General features: G+C 40.0%; 1 protein-coding gene across 2 annotated transcripts in view; it reads left to right on the top strand.

Annotated features, from left to right (window-relative positions):
- alk (ALK receptor tyrosine kinase) overlaps positions 1-13,605 on the top strand; it is a 397,773-nt gene that overhangs the window by 112,119 nt on the left and 272,049 nt on the right. The window contains exon 1 of one of the 2 annotated variants that reach the window (XM_032499966.1): positions 913-1,163. The exons of the other annotated variant lie outside the window; for it this stretch is intronic. Within the exon in view, the coding sequence (XP_032355857.1) occupies positions 1,085-1,163 (79 nt within the window). The 5' untranslated portion in view covers positions 913-1,084. Of the gene's footprint in view, positions 1-912; positions 1,164-13,605 lie in introns of those variants that run through there. 2 annotated transcript variants of the gene reach the window in all.

Below are 13,605 nucleotides of genomic sequence, written 5' to 3'. Positions count from 1 at the left end.
TTTGTTACGCCAATACATTTGCCATTGCTGGTAATTCTCTGATTGTTATTGGTAGCTGAATATCTTCTCTTCTTTCCTTCTTTTTTTTTTTTTTAATCTGGAGGTGTCAGGATTCTCTTCAAAAGAAAATTTTTGTTAGATGGATCTTGACACTGATGGGGGAGTTTGCTCAGGGGCAGCCGCACCCTGCCAGCCATGAAAGTCCCTTCATTTTAGATGCATATTCAGTCTGTGTTTATGTGACATGGTGCAGTAGGACTGATCAATAACAGGGAGGTTACACACACAAACACACACACACACACACACACACACACACACACACAAAATATTCTACTTACACTACGCACATAACTCAAAGAGGTCTTGAGGAAGGTAATGGGATTATGGATCAATACAGAAGTGTAAAGACTGAAATAACCCTCTGATCTGACAAAGAGAGTATTTCCTAGAATGTCATATTTGGTGTGAGGTGTGACATAACTGCATTAGTCATTGTTCATGCCATTCTGGTTTTCATTTAATGTCCATGCAGACAGATAATGTATTTGTAGAGCGAAAAAAAAACAAAAAACTAATGTTGACTAAAGTTCCTCCAAGAGAAATGTATACAATTATGAAAAATGATATGTAGCAACGAATGTTGACCAAAGATCTTTACAGAGAAATTCAAAATATAGCCTCGTTAGATAATTTAAATAGATATAAAAGTAAATGTAGTGAAAGTAAAAATTATATATTATATAATACAATTTGAGGATTCCCAAACCGTATTTGACGTTCATAGCTTGTTGATTTGAGTTCCTATCATGGTTGATGTAACCAGGGCAATGCTAGCCGGCACGTGACTCAAATGCAACAGTCCCTTGCGCGCGAGCTGCAGGTCCATGCTACAGACAAGATTTTGGCAAGATTTTGGCAAGATAGCTAGCTAGCTAGCTAGCAAAAACTGCCTGAACATGAGGGAGCTTTTTTCTCTCAACAGCACCTCATACAAGCTGCTCATATGCAACAATGAGGCAATGAAAGGTGGGCAAGTGGGGAAAGGTGGCATTTGAAGCATAACGTTTCCAAAGTCTACAAAATGGATTTTCTTTGTAGCTTCGTCTTCAGCAAAGGAGAGATGAGTCAGCTAGCAAAGACGACACACCTGCTAATTAGCCGTAAGTTTAACTCGTGTTTGTGAGCTGTACTTGCTGTTTAACCTAAATGTGTAAAGGACTTGTCTGTGGTGCTGAGGTGTCTATAGCATACTATTGTCGGCATATTGTCGCTTTTAGTCTAAAAGAGAAGACCCATTGGAAGCGAACAAATTGTAGCCTGACAAGCCAGACCCCACTGGGGTGCTTCTAGATTTCTAGGCTAAACAAATTTTACAGCGCCATTGTTTTGACGATTTATGTTGCCCTGTTGTAAAATGCTACCTTATGTGTTTTTGTTTCCGTCAGTATTATGACATAGGCTATGTATTTATGTTTAAAAACGGGTGTAAGTACACTGTAAGAATACATAGCTGCTGTGTTTCTGGGTAAAATTGGATATTTTGGCTTAAACTAGGTCCGTCAGTCGATCAAAACATTTCATTGCAATCAATCTCAAATTAAGCGCACTTTTTGTGTCTGTTTTAAATGTAGGCCTACAAAAGTAACGCCTAAATAAAGTATTTTGCTACTTCAAAGTCTCTATCCTCCACAACACTAAATCACTAAAGCTAGTTCACCTGTTACTCTCATTTGCTTTTTCTACAGCTAGGAGTTGAGTTTTCATGAAAACCAAAATTATGACAGGTGTTTTATCTGCATGCCAATGTGCCATGTGCTGTGGATGTGCAAAAACGTTTCACAAAAGTTTCAGTTATGCCATAGATTACGTTCAAAAGATGGTAACATAATGCCTTGATCTGCATGAAGGTATCACTCTCATTTGTAGGTTATGCTGTACTCCTCTGTAATGTTTTTTGTTTAATGGAATGTGTTCCTGCTCTGGTTGATTCCAAGGTTGCAGGCGGTTGTTGTAATTATATTATGTAGATAGTCATGTACAGGCTGCCAGCAACAGCTAGTCTATAGAAATGAAGTTGCCAAGCTTAACATTTGGATTTGAAGAGCCTGGTCACGCTTTCTGCTGTCGGTCGATGTGACATTGTTCCGCTACTGGGGCACTAAGCTTTTCTTGTCATTGCCTGCGTATAGACATTCTTTTTGCCAGGAACCATTTGCAAAATCAAAATTACATTTGGATTTTTTTTTTCTCTTTTCATTTACATGTAGGTAAGTCCAGCACAGCTTAAAGACAAGCAAAGAAACTCACACATCAAATTAAGCTGGTTTGTTTTTTAGGATGTTATTTGAGCGTTGGAACATTAATTCCTGTCCACCTGGCTGAACATGTCAACAAAAAAAGTAAAAAGATGGCTTTTATACGTACAATTACACAGAGATACAAATTTGGAAATATATAGATAGACATCAGGACACACACACACACACACACACACACACACATGCTTACATGCTCTCTTAACACACATCACAGACACTCTGTCACTCAGATCAGCAAGATTGTAGCAAAAAGACAGTGAGCAAAATCAACTGTCGTGTTTCTATGTGAAAACGATGTTTGCATTAACGTTTAATGCGCAGTGAAGGCATCCCGCAAGCTTAACCAGGTGCAGCAGGAGGGCCATCACATTGTGAAAAGAATAAGGCTTTTTGAGAGACTGGTCCACCGGTCAAACTTACTTGCAAAATGATAAGAGCATTACCACTAAAACCATCAATTTGTCCACGATAGATTGTTAACTGTGCTCCATTGTAAGACTTTATCATTATGTCGAGCTACAGCAGTGAGCATACCTTACTGCTTACTTTCAGCAACAAGCAAAGGCAACGGGAGACTGTGGAACTGATACCTCTGCACAGCTCACGAAGGCTTTACTTATCTGAGCTGTATGTTTAAAGGAAATACACCAATTGCCCACCCACTATACTGTAACCATTACCAAATCTATATTTATATTTCAACAATAAAAAGGTAATTTTTTTCTCATGTCAGCATGGAGAAGGGAAGTGAATAATCAACAATTAGTGGGTTTCTTGTTTAAATGCTCATTTCATAACAAACAAGTTTTTAGTCCCTGTAATTCAACATGACAATATTGCATTGCGATTGCATGCTTTTACTGGATTAAGTGAGCACTGTATGTATTCAGATCGAACACTCACGAAACAGCAACAAATGAGTGGCCAAAATAGGCAGAGGGCAGTGTGGTACAGTACTTACACAAAGCTCCACTGAAGAGATGTCAAGGGGCAAACCTTTGAGAGGCAACAGAGATGATTTACTACTAGTGGCTGTCCTCTCTGTAGTGGAGGGGAGACACACAGAATAAGGAGCAAGAGAGGATCAGATTTCATGGAGAAAGAGTGAGACTGCAGGTGTGAAGAGCGTAGGGATGTAACGATTATAGATTTTGTTGGTACGATTATAGTCGGAAAAATAATCCCAGTTTCAGGATTATTACGCGTTACTTCTACTGCTAATGTATGAAATAAGTAACAGTTATGAATGTTTTGAAAATGATTATATGATCAATATTCAACCTTTTTAATTATATTTATCTGAAAAGATTAAAGGCTAGAGATGATCCAGTCACATCACAAACAAAGGCCAAGTTGACAACAACAGTGCTGTACTTAAAAAGAAGTTATCTCTTTTTGGGCTAGAAACAGCCATGCTAACTGGTGTGTCTAAAAGTTGGAGGAGCTGCAAGGCAGCTTTATTTGTATAGCACATTTCAGCAACAGGGAAATTCACAGTGCCCTACATAAAAACAATTAAAAGAAAAATGTAAAAACAGGTAAAATATGAAAGAGCAAGACAAGATCCACCTGTCACAAGGAGATCTTCCCAAGGAATAAAAGGGATGAAGAGAGATCTCTTTGCAACCTTATGGCCCACAGGGGATGAAGAGGAGTAAGTAACGTTTAAACGGTAACATCAGTGACATGTTTGAGCTGTTGCAGAGTTTTTCCTCATACAAATGTAACGTCATCATCAGCTCGCTCTCTGTAGATGCAAACGTCTGCTCCTGACTCGTTAGCTATTATCTGTAACGGTACCAGTATCAAACTGGCTAATGTCAGCTAACTGGTAACGTTAATAAGCTAACAAACAAAGTGGCTAACAAGCTTACCAACCTGGGTTGAATTCCCCGCTGCAGCTGTTGGGAGGTCAAGGACTGGCTCTGCTCTGTATTTTCTTGGTGTTTGCTGACTTTATGTAAACTTGCAGCAGCAAGTTATCCCACCCCGGGCATCCCTAGAAATGGATGCTGAAAGGACGTGTGTGTGTGTATGTGTGTATGTGTGTATGTGTGTATGTGTGTATGTGTGTCTGTGTGTCTGTGTGTGTCTGTGTGTGTCTGTGTGTGTCTGTGTCTGGGAGAGAGAGAGTGTGCAAACAAGAAGAAACGGCTGAAAATAAGAGAGGAAGGAAAGATGACAGGTCAAGAGATGGGCCAAATTTATAGAGTACCATTTCAGTTTTTAAAAGCCTGCCCACATTACATTAACTCAAGTGATTATAGGGGGAGTGGGGAGGCATTGCGGTAAATCATGTCCACTTTCATACAATGGCAGCTCTTTCTTGGTAGATTGTGTTTGTTAGTGGAGGCTCGTGCAGAATGCATGTGACATAACCAAAATATATTGCAAAATTTCTAGTGACAAAGGGAGAGTGACTGTACGTCTGTAGAAATTGTGTGGCAGTATTTAATCTGTGGCCTGACATCGCTGTAGTTCTGAGAGACTGTCAGGCCTGTCAGCTTAGTATCTCGTCTTAAATAATGTTTCCTTGATCTGGGACTACAGTTTAATCTGGACAGTATGCAGCGTGTTCTTACTTGAGTAAGACTGGCGGATCTCTCTCCCTCTTCAGTGTGCTCGCTCAATCGGATGTGACGCGCGTGTTACATCAGCTGTAGCTGCAGGTGATTGATTGGTGAGCAGTCGGGACAAGCAGTGTGTACTGCAGAGCTGTCAATCTTCCTCTATAGTACTATTCAAATTTCAAGTTATTTTCATTTAAATATTTAACGCTCAAATGCAGCCTGTTATTAATATGTACTACACTATGCAGGCATGCATTGTCAATGCCACTATTAGCATGTGGTTGTTGTTACACGTTCTGTCCACTAGAGGGTCTTCCAACATCAGCTTGGCCTTGAAGTGAACCTACGTCATGGGGCATTGCATTTCTTGCACGCCACTTTGTTTAGTCATTTGCCACCACGAGCACACAGCAAAAAACACAAATCAATAGAGAACTCTGTGATGCAATATTATCTAACAAGTGTAAAGAAGTGGCTCTGTTGTAACGGCAAGTGGTGCTCGGTTTGCACAAGGACTTCATGTTAGAAAGCCAAAACAATTTTTCATAAACTAAGTAACAATAGTTTTAGTCACGATGCTAATAGCATTGATAACTAAGCCAAACGTTCCTGTCACTACTATTTTTAAAGCAAGTCTCGGTACACTTGTTTGGTTTGCTTTTGGTGCGCACCCAAGTGCGATTGCCGCGTTCAGACCTGCCAAAACGAACCGCACCAGCGACTCGAACAAGCTCTAGTTTTATTCAACCGAACTAAAAGCTGTCGGTGTGAAAACCTTTTTAACAACCTGTTTCTTGCAGATTGTCACATTACTGCGAATACAGCTATTAGAAAGTAATATATGAAGTTGTAGCTAAATCTGACAGCTGTAGGGCCACACCGTTAGGAAACAAGCACTACATAATGATAACATAAGCATTTTGGCTCATGGATGGCAATTTTAAAGTCATGTTAAAACTTTACTCGGCACGTTAGCTCTGTGATCCCACAATGCCTTGCATTTCTCACTCCTCGCCCCGTGTACAGAGGCCCACTCCTTGTTGCAGCGGCCAGAGGTTTGGTTCTGACCAACCGCCCTTTCTGCATGTCATTCCTCCTCTCTTCCTCCTTTCATGTCTAAGCTGTCCTAGCAAATAAAGGCCTAAAATGCCACACACAAAAAAAGCTGTGTTTTTATCGTCAAATGTATCGTTGAGATGCCTGGCCCATTTGGATTGTTCGGTGGAAACTAAGGATATATAATTGTAATTATGATTAACTAGTCAGGTAAGGAGCGTAGAGCACGCTGTATGGAGGCTGTGGTTGTGTTTGTATATGTGGTCAGTATGCTGTAACTGGTAGCTTTGAACCATTGGAATGTGAGGAGGGATGTGGAATTTCCGGTGACCATAAAAATTCTTTCGAATCTTTCCTTCCCATACTGAGGATAGTATTTATTACTTATTTCATTGTGTTATTAGAAATGTTGAAGCAAACAGATGCCCGCGCTGTAATCAGCTGACTGGGTACTAGGGTTGGGTATCGTTGTTTTTCTTTCCAATAGCGGTGCTAAAACGATACTTTTGAAATGGTGCCGTGCCTCAACGGTGCCTGAACCAAAATATATATAACATAGTTATATATATATTATACATAATGTATGTAATATAAAATTTAAAAAAAGAAACACAACGCAACAGTTGGCGATATTAAAGAATGGCTTGTTTATTGGGGAGTCCATATGGTCAAAATTAAATGATTAAGTAATAACAGTAACTTATAACAATGACTTATTTTACCAGTAAATTGCTGGTAAACGACAAAAACAAGCACCAGATGGGAAAATGGTATTTTACCATAACTTAAAATGCACCACAAGGATGGTGAGTTTCAAGTAAACACACCATCTGTGTTGTCATCTGCCTGCAGACTGTTACGTCCCGGTGTTGGAATCCTCTACAGAGAAATACAGTCCCACTCTACACCGCTTCACGTAAGCTGTCAGCATTTTATCCGTTGTGTTTAATCTAGCTATTAGCTAACGGTAACGTAGCGTCCCGTGCATTGATGCTTCCGGGGAAAAAAAGGCAGGTACCAAAACTTGGCACCAACATTTTCGTTCTTATTCGGTCTCGTTACTACCGTTTACGTCAGAACCGTTTTGGTACCCAACCCCACTGGGGACACATTGGCTGTTTTTTGTATAATTTACAGTGACAGAGACCTCTAAAGACAGACAGTCGCGGGGTGGTCTCCATACCTTTTGGTAAAGTTGAAGAAGACATTTCTCATCCAGGAATAAATTTGCGTGTTTGGTAGCTGGGAGGTTAGCAAAAACTCTCTGAAGTTGCTTGCTTGCTTGCAGTGCTGTTATATTTACTTCTGCATTGGCATGCATAAAACACAAGCTATAAGTAAATGGTTCCAGTGCTGGTGTCTGTTTTTTTTAACTTCATATTGCTCTTTTTACTCTCATAGCATAAATGTGTCTGATCTTTTACTTTAGAAAGTGGTAATAAGTCAGTCAATGCAACCCATAGGAAACCACATTAATTTCACCTTCATGATTATCCCCTTTCGTGCACAGACTGGGCTTTGAAACTTGCTCTTTGATGAATGATTCATACTGTATGTGCATGTAATGTTAAACTAGCCAGTTCATTGTACATTCACAAACACACACACACACACACACACACACACACACACACACACATAAACACACATAAACACACACACACACACACACACACACACACACACATAAACATGTTGTTTTCGGGAAACACAGGAGCTACAAAACTAATCAATGCAGTCATTGAGTAAGGCCGATTCAAATCTTGCTTGGGGGGTCTTTGATGATGTAACACTCCAGCATCACGGTCAAACACTTTGAAATTAAGGAAGACTTCGATGAGCTCTGTAATTTATTATATAGCTCAAACGGCAGGTTCCAGAAGTAAGTTTTTCCCAGAGGCACTTTGTTTAGCAGCCATTACATTTGTAACTTAACTGTATGTCGACCCATCATGAGCAATTGGAGTGAACAAAACCCGGCGTGTTTAAATAGTAGTACAAATTTGTTTTTAATAGTTTTTTTTTTTTTGCTGCCTTCAACTTCTTTTGAAACTAAATTTGTTTTCTGGCTGTGGCAACAGCCACATGCCGACAGTCAAAAGCAACACACCTTCGTCGTTTTGTGTGTGTGTCAGCTTAGGTCATGGCAGTTTCCTGCTATGACAACCAATTAATGGGCCAAATATAATGACTAACTTAAAGTTGTTTTTACAACTCTGGCATGCATGTCGTATTTCACCTCAGGCTCTATCTTTGGCTCATGTCTCTACCTCATTGGAAGCCTCTCCTCTAAAAGGCTTTGTTAAGGCAGTAGTCTTACATTGACATATCTCAGCACAGATAAAAGGTCTGGTAGCCAACATCATCATTATGTGATGGGTGAAAAAATAATTCTGAGCATGCTGTGAGTATGACTCAGTGTGTCACAAGACATCTTCCCTTCATGCTGCTGCTAGAGCCTAAACTAATCTGAGGGGAAACATTTTTTTTGCCAAATCCTTCCCTATCTATAGGAAACGAAGCTCACAGTGGGCCATGCACAATAAAGATATGCAGAAAAAGGGGAACCATCTTACATAATTAATTAAATTAGTGCTTCCACCCTGTGGCCACAACCTTTTTTACAGAGCATAGGAAATGTGACTAGGGAATTTATTCTGCAACTCAACTAGATGCCCCTCTGTACATACGAATGCATAATTTTTATCCACTATTTGTCAATACTGGGCTTCCTAATTTGTTTAGAAGGGGTAGCTGTATGTTTGAGCTGTATGTTAGTAAAGCCTCAAATAAAAAAAGGGATCAGTGTAGAACAGTAAAATCATTTTCTTTAATGAGCGTCAGTGAAACCCAGTTGGCATCTTTATTGTCACTTCACAGCCCTTTCTTCCCTTGCATAATGCTTTCAGACTGAAGCCTTTTGATCCATTTCTTTGATAAAATGATTTATTTGCCTTGAAAGGTGAAATAGTGTTTGATTACTCTGAATTCTGGGTACACATGTCAAATGACCATGCATCACTTACAGTAGCACCTTCAATGCTGTCAGAAGTCATTCCTGTTATGGTGTTTGGCCTACTTGATATTTCATCATATGTTTTGAAGCTGTCTCTGCTCATTGCAAGGTTTACAGCATTAGCAGCGCATTTACAACTATTAATTTAGATGCTTTTCATGTGTCAATATTCATGACCTCTATTCAGCTTGAGGAGAAAATTTAAAATATCTAACTACTGAACAGACTCAATGAAAATTGTCCTTCATTGTTTTAATTTTAAAACATTATTGTGTACACTGTATTTTTCAGTCTGTCATTAATTTGGCTTTCTGCAGGTTGTAATCTGTGCTGTTTTGATTTTAATAGTCAGTGACCGCTATACAAGATAGAGAAGTAAGTTTGCTTCTTGCAGAGAGGTTGCACAATTAGAGTCCTTAATTGAGGGTTTTAGGGGCAGCACTCCCACGTTTAAAAGCTGCATCCTACAGTTAAATCAAAATCCTGCTTGTTTACAAGATGTTTATGGTGAAACAAATGCATGTACCAACATCTTATGACAAATACAGCAAGCCTCTCAGAAACAACTTATCACCCTCTCCAGGATTTTGCAGATTTTTTTGAGAATGTTGCGGCCCAAAATGCCTTATGTTGCGGGAGCTTTTGTCAAAAATTGTGTTAAAGGTTGCAATGTTTTTTGTATGGTTGTTGCAATGACGTCGTGGGAGACAGAGTAAGTTGCAACAAAAGTTGCAAATATTTTGTTGTATAGTTCTTTAAAAAAAAAGAAGAAAAAAAAAAGAAACTTGTTTTGGGGAGAATAACACTACTGTTGGCTGAGTTTTCCTAGTAACTTTACCAAAAAGGCTCAGGATGCTGCAAATGTTGGTATAATATTAAATTGACTGGTGGATTTTAGACAAAATATAATAATTTATTGAATCAAACCTGAACATGTCTGTCAGTGTCTTGTTAATTTCCTATCCTGGGCTGGGACACATTCATACGGTTTGATAAAGGACTTAGTGGACTTTAACTTATCATTGCGCTTACAATAACGAGCATAGCTGTCCTCAATTTAGGTAATTCTGTACATCTCATCTTTGGTTTTTCCTGCATACACCATGTGTGTTTGTGTGTGTGCGCGCGTCAGTCGTGGGGGGTAGTGAGCAGCCCCGCCCGCTGCAGAGAGCCGACAGGATTGAAACAGCAGCCGCATTCAGCGACATCAGAGTGAAAAATCATTACAGCGTACATTGATGTTAAATGTATACAGGTTGGCAGGACGGTCTGAAATGTTTTGCATGGTCTTTTGCTGTACGTTTTGTTGGTAAATGTGAGATGTTTGAGTCACACGTCTTTGTAAACAAGGAAATGAATATGGCGACATACGTGTGAAGTCAACCCGTTCTCACTCCCGCTTGGGCATTGGTTCTCAGAGTCACATACTGATACAAAGTCTGGTATTTGGGATTGGTTTAAGTCGCGGGAAACTGCAATTATTGGTTCAATTTGCGAAAAGGTTGCAGTGATTGGTGAAAATTGGGAGTCGCACCAACGTCACGGTGATTGGTTGAATTCGCAAAATCCTGGAGGGACTGACTTATCCCTCTCTTACAGCTAACAACAAGTGTGGTAGGTGGCATATTAACATGAATACTTGAAATCTGCCTCCTCTTTTTAACCCTGTTTAACCTTGTATGCTAGTTGTTAGAATAAGACAGATATTTATGAATTATTTACTGTCACCACACTCTTGTTTTAAGACTGCTTTAATTGGAGAAGTGGTTGCCTTGGCTCTAGAGGTCCCCAGTGAGAAGGGTGATCAGGAGAAAAGAGTGTGAAAAAATGACGACACACACACACACACAGGGGTTGGCAACGTGTGTGGAATTCTGTGAAGGTCTTAATGAAAGTCGGAGTGCTTAGTGGACATGAGGGCTCCTCTGATGGAAATCAATGCAGTCTTTTGTAGCTGAGGGAGAGCAGCCAATTCCGGGCCTCAGCTGCCTGATGTGGTGCTGGCAGACTTTGACGAGCATTTAATGACGCGTCACTGCACTAGACAGGTAATCAATTTATTTAGGCAGTAATGGATGTATCCCAAGGTAAATCTTTAATTAAGGGGCAAAAAGAAGAGGACAATTGGATGCAATAGGCCAAGGAGTATCAAAATTCAGCGGCGTAAACTGGTGGCATCCTAATTTCCCTTTTAATTAGCTGTAATGGCCTGATACTCCAACTGTGTTACGTTACATTTCTCAAGCTAAGATCGTCTCACAACAGCAAGGCTCATACACATATTAGAAATATCTGTTTAACCTGCAAAACATCCGAACATTCCAAATCCGTCCCATTCCAGTGAAGACCACAACAGGTCTTGCTTAGACCTATAGATCCACTACACTTACGCTCCCACACCTTTTCATGGGTAATTGGCTTCATTTCTGGATCATTGCACTGGCCGTGAAGCAAAGCCCACAGGCACCACATACATCATGTGTAGTACTGTCCCCCAAAAGGGTTCCTCCTCTACATCGCAAGCTGTCCTAAGTGTCTCTCCCTTGTGCTTTAGTGCCACATACAGTACAGGCCAAAAGTTTGGTTACACCTTCTCATTCAATGCATTTCCTTTTTTTTATGACTCTTTACATTGTAAATTCTCACTGAAGGCATCAAAACTATGAATGAACACATTTGGAATTATTTACCTAACAAAAAACTAAAATAACTGAAAACATGTCTTATATTCTAGTTTCTTCAAAGTAGCGACCCTTTGCTCTGATTACTGCTTTGCACACTCTTGGCATTCTCTTGATGAGCTTCAAGAGGTAGTCACCTGAAATGGTTTCTCAACAGTCTTGAAGGAGTTCCCAGAAATGCTTAGCACTTGATGGCCCTTTTGTCTTCACTCTGAGGTTAAGCTTACCTCAAACCATCTTGATTGGGTTCAGATCCAGTGACTGTAGAGGCCAGGTCATCTGGCGCAGTACTCCATCACTCTCCTTCTTGGTCAAATAGCCCTGGGGTCATTGTCATATTGAAAAATAGATGATGGTCTAACTAAACGCAAACTGGATGGGATGGCATGTTGCTGCAGGATGCTCTGGTAGAATAAATCCCTAACAGTGTCACCAGCAAAGCGCCCCCACATCATCAAACCTCCTCCTCCATGCTTCAGGGTGGGAACCAGGGATGTAGAATCCATCCGGTCACCTTTTCTGCTTCGCACAAAGGCACAGCGGTTGGAACCAAAGATCTCAAACTTGGATTTATCAGGCCAAAGTACAGATTTCCACTGGTCTAATGTCCATTCCTTGTGTTTCTTGGCCCAAACAAATCTCTTCTGCTTGTTGCCTCTCCTTAACAGTGGTTTCCTAGCTGCTATTTGACCATGAAGGCCTGATTCGCGCACTCTCCTCTTAACAGTTCTAGAGTCTGCTGTGTCTGCTGCTACATCTCTCAGGTGACTACCTCATGAAGCTCATTGAGAGAACACCAAGGGTTTGCAGCGCTATCAAAAAAGCAAAGGGTGGCTACTTTGAGGAATCTAAAATATAAGACCTACAAGAGTTATTTAACACTTTTTTTCAAAGTAAATAATTCCATATGTGTTCATTCATAGTTTTGATGACTTCAGTGGGAATCTGCAACGTAAATAGTCATGAAAATAAAAGAAACACAGTGAATGAGAAGGTGTAACCAAACTTTTGGCCTGTACTGTCTATTTAAGGAGTTTTCAGAAACCATCCACTTCAGTCTCACTTAAAAAAACAATGTGGATATGGACATTTGAATGATTGTTGAGAGTCAAAAAGAAACAGACAGTGGCTTGCATAAGTTTACACACCCATGCTAAAGTTGATTTAAAAAAAAAAAATATTTTGGAAATTGATCTTAATGCCTTAATTAAAAAATAGGAAAATCCAACCTTTTAAGGACACCAATTTTCTTTGCAAATTAATAATGTATTGTAAGTAAATAAATGTCCTTCCTTTAAAATACGGGTTACACAAGTCACCCCTATGTTAAAGTCCCATAGAAGCAGACACATTTTTATTTTTAAAGATCAGTTATTTCATAGATCCAGGATTCTCTGCATCCTGACAAAGGTCTCTTGGCTTTTTGAATTAAAATAGGACGCATAGTATCCTGGATCCATGAAATAACTGGCCTTTCAAAATAAAAATCTGCCTGCTTCTATGGTAATTCAACCTAGGGGTGTGTATACTTATGACCAGGGCTGCACGATTATGGCCAAAATAATAATCACGATTATTTTGATCAAAATTTTGATCGCGATTATTCTCACGATTATTTGTTGATTTTAACCAAAACAAATTTTATCGTCACATAGGCTGTTTATAACTGTGAGAGGGAGTGTGATGGACGCTACTCACAGAGAGACGGCTGACTCATTATGAACGGGTCCAGCACGGGTCGAACGGCGGATACACACGTCGTGTGTATGAAATCTGTGTGTATCGTCACTGCGCTGCATTTTTATGAACTATGATATTCTGGCCATGGGTCACATCTCTCGCCCTGGTCCAGGTCCAGACCCAGCAGCTCCGTCTCACGTTGTTACTCTACCAACTGAAGTTAGTAGCATTCAATAACTTCTTCTGTGTTCTACGTTGTGGCCGCCGCAATAGCAGAGTTA

This window comes from Etheostoma spectabile, chromosome 20, assembly GCF_008692095.1.
Source record: "Etheostoma spectabile isolate EspeVRDwgs_2016 chromosome 20, UIUC_Espe_1.0, whole genome shotgun sequence".
NCBI classification, from domain to species: domain Eukaryota; kingdom Metazoa; phylum Chordata; class Actinopteri; order Perciformes; family Percidae; genus Etheostoma; species Etheostoma spectabile.
The sequence above is the reverse complement of the archived record's forward strand: the minus strand, read 5'-3'. Positions and strand labels throughout refer to the sequence as shown.